This window comes from Cebus imitator, unplaced genomic scaffold, assembly GCF_001604975.1.
Source record: "Cebus imitator isolate Cc_AM_T3 unplaced genomic scaffold, Cebus_imitator-1.0 Scaffold112, whole genome shotgun sequence".
NCBI classification, from domain to species: domain Eukaryota; kingdom Metazoa; phylum Chordata; class Mammalia; order Primates; family Cebidae; genus Cebus; species Cebus imitator.
Genome location: NW_016107427.1, coordinates 2,963,221 through 2,965,300, shown reverse-complemented (window position 1 = coordinate 2,965,300; position 2,080 = coordinate 2,963,221). Strand labels below are relative to the sequence as shown.

General features: G+C 56.9%; 1 protein-coding gene across 2 annotated transcripts in view; it reads left to right on the top strand.

Moving 5' to 3' along the window:
• Positions 1–2,080, top strand: part of PDXK (pyridoxal kinase) — a 34,876-nt gene that overhangs the window by 21,159 nt on the left and 11,637 nt on the right. For both annotated transcript variants that reach the window (XM_017538547.2, XM_017538548.2), the window contains exon 4: positions 1,052–1,135. In XM_017538547.2, the coding sequence (XP_017394036.1) occupies positions 1,052–1,135 (84 nt within the window). The remainder of the gene's footprint in view (positions 1–1,051; positions 1,136–2,080) is intronic.

Here is a 2,080-nt window from a genome sequence, read left to right as displayed (position 1 = left end):
CACCATGCCCAGCTAATTTTTTGTAGTTTTAGTAGAGACGGGGTTTCACCATGTTGACCAGGATGGTCTCGATCTCTTGACCTCGTGATCCACCCGCCTCGGCTTCCCAAAGTGCTGGGATTACAGGCGTGAGCCACCGCGCCCGGCCTCGTATTTATATTTTATTTTTGTGACACAGCGTCTCACTCTGTGGCCCAGGCTGGAGTGCAGTGGTACAATCACAGCTCACTGCAGCCTCAACCTCCTGGGCTTAGGTGATCCTTCCACCTCAACCTCCCAAGTAGCTGGGACTAAAGGTGTGCACCACAGTGCCCAACTAACTTTTTTTGTTTTTTGTAGAGACAGGGCTTTGCCATGTTGCCCAGGCTGGTCTTGAACTCCTGGGCTCAAGGGATCCACCTGTCTTAGCCTCCCAAAGTGTTAGAATTACAGGTGTGAGCCACTGCACCCAGCATCTATACATGTTCAAAGGTCATACATAAAGGTGGGCACAGGGGCTTAAACCTGTAATCCCAGCGCTTTGGGAGGCCTAGGAGGGAGGCTTGCTTGAGGGAAGGCATTCAAGACCAGCCTGGGCAACAGAGTGAGACCCCTGTCTCTACAAAACATTTAAAAAATATAAATTAGCTGGGCATAGTCCCGGGTATTTGGGAGGCTGACGCGGGAGGACTGCTTGAGCCTGGGGGTTCAAGGCCGCAGTGAGCTGTGATTGAACCATGGCACTGTGGGCTGGGGGACAGGATGAGACTCTGCCTCAAAATAAATAAGATGAAATTCAAGTGTCATGTGCTTATTACTGAGAGTAGAACTATAAATAGATTCCTCCTGCACCTCTCGCCGGGGGTTCATACCTCTGAAGCACAGCGTTTCTGTTAGGAATGTGGCCAGGTCTGCCCTTGGTGTCTTGGGACTGTGGGGACACCCTGCCTTCACCCGCCTCCCCCCGCCCCTCCCCCGTGCAAAGTGTGCTGGTGCCTATCTTTCTTGGAGCCACAGTTGATCGTGGTGAGTCTCCTGTTTTCTGAGGGTAACCTGGATTCTCCCCCTGAAGGTTATACGAGGGACAAGTCGTTCCTGGCCATGGTGGTGGACATCGTGCGTGAGCTGAAGCAGCAGAACCCCGGGCTGGTGTACGGTAGGCAGGGGTCCACCCTCGGGCCTGGCTATGTGGCCCGCAGGGGGCGGGAGGGCTGGCCTGGGAGGCTGGGAAGGGACGTGTCAGCTTCCTGCCTCCTCTGTGCCCCACCCCTCTGGGCCGGTGACCTGCATGTGCCAGGCCTCCGAGGATGTGGGCCTGCTGCAGTCCGCAGGCTAGAAGCATTTGCCAGTGACCCTGGTGTCTTGTGTGGCTGGTGGGTGACAGGAAGGGGTGTCAGTGTGCTCATATAGCGGGGCTGCTGTGTGAAGGCCTGGGGCCCAGGCAGTACTGTTGTGTGACAACACTGACTTTAAAGGCGGAGGGGGCAAGGGGCCACACCCAGGCAGGGCCAGGCTAGGGAGTGGGGGAGGGGCAGCACCACACCCAGGCAGGGCCAGGCTGGGGAGTGGCCAAGTCTTCGGGGGCATCTGCCTAGATGGGTCTTTCCTTAGAGGCCAGGCAGTCCTTGGTCCATCTTGCCGCCTGGGAGAAGGGGCAGCGTCACCCAGCCTGGCAGACAGGCTCGCCCTGGGGCACAGGTCTCCTGGGCAGTGGGAGGGCAGGCTGGGCCCCCAGCATTTTACCACACTGTACTGTTGCCCAGAGGGAAGGTGCTTGTTGGGACAGACGTGTGAGGTGTGGGTTGTGTGTGCTCCAGCCCCAGAAGAGGAAGGGAGCCACCGCACCTGCTTGGGTGGCAAGCAGTGGTGAATAGCACCTCACAGCAACTGGGATGGCTGCCATCAAACACACAGAAAATAGCAAGTGTGGGCGAGGATGGGAAACCCTCACACTGCTGGTGGGAATATAGAAGGGCGTGGCCACTGTGGAAAACAGGCTGGGAGTTCTCCAACAAGCAGGACACAGACACCATGTGACCAGCAAATGTACACAGACACCATGTGACCAGCAAATGTACACAGACGCCATGTGACCAGCAAA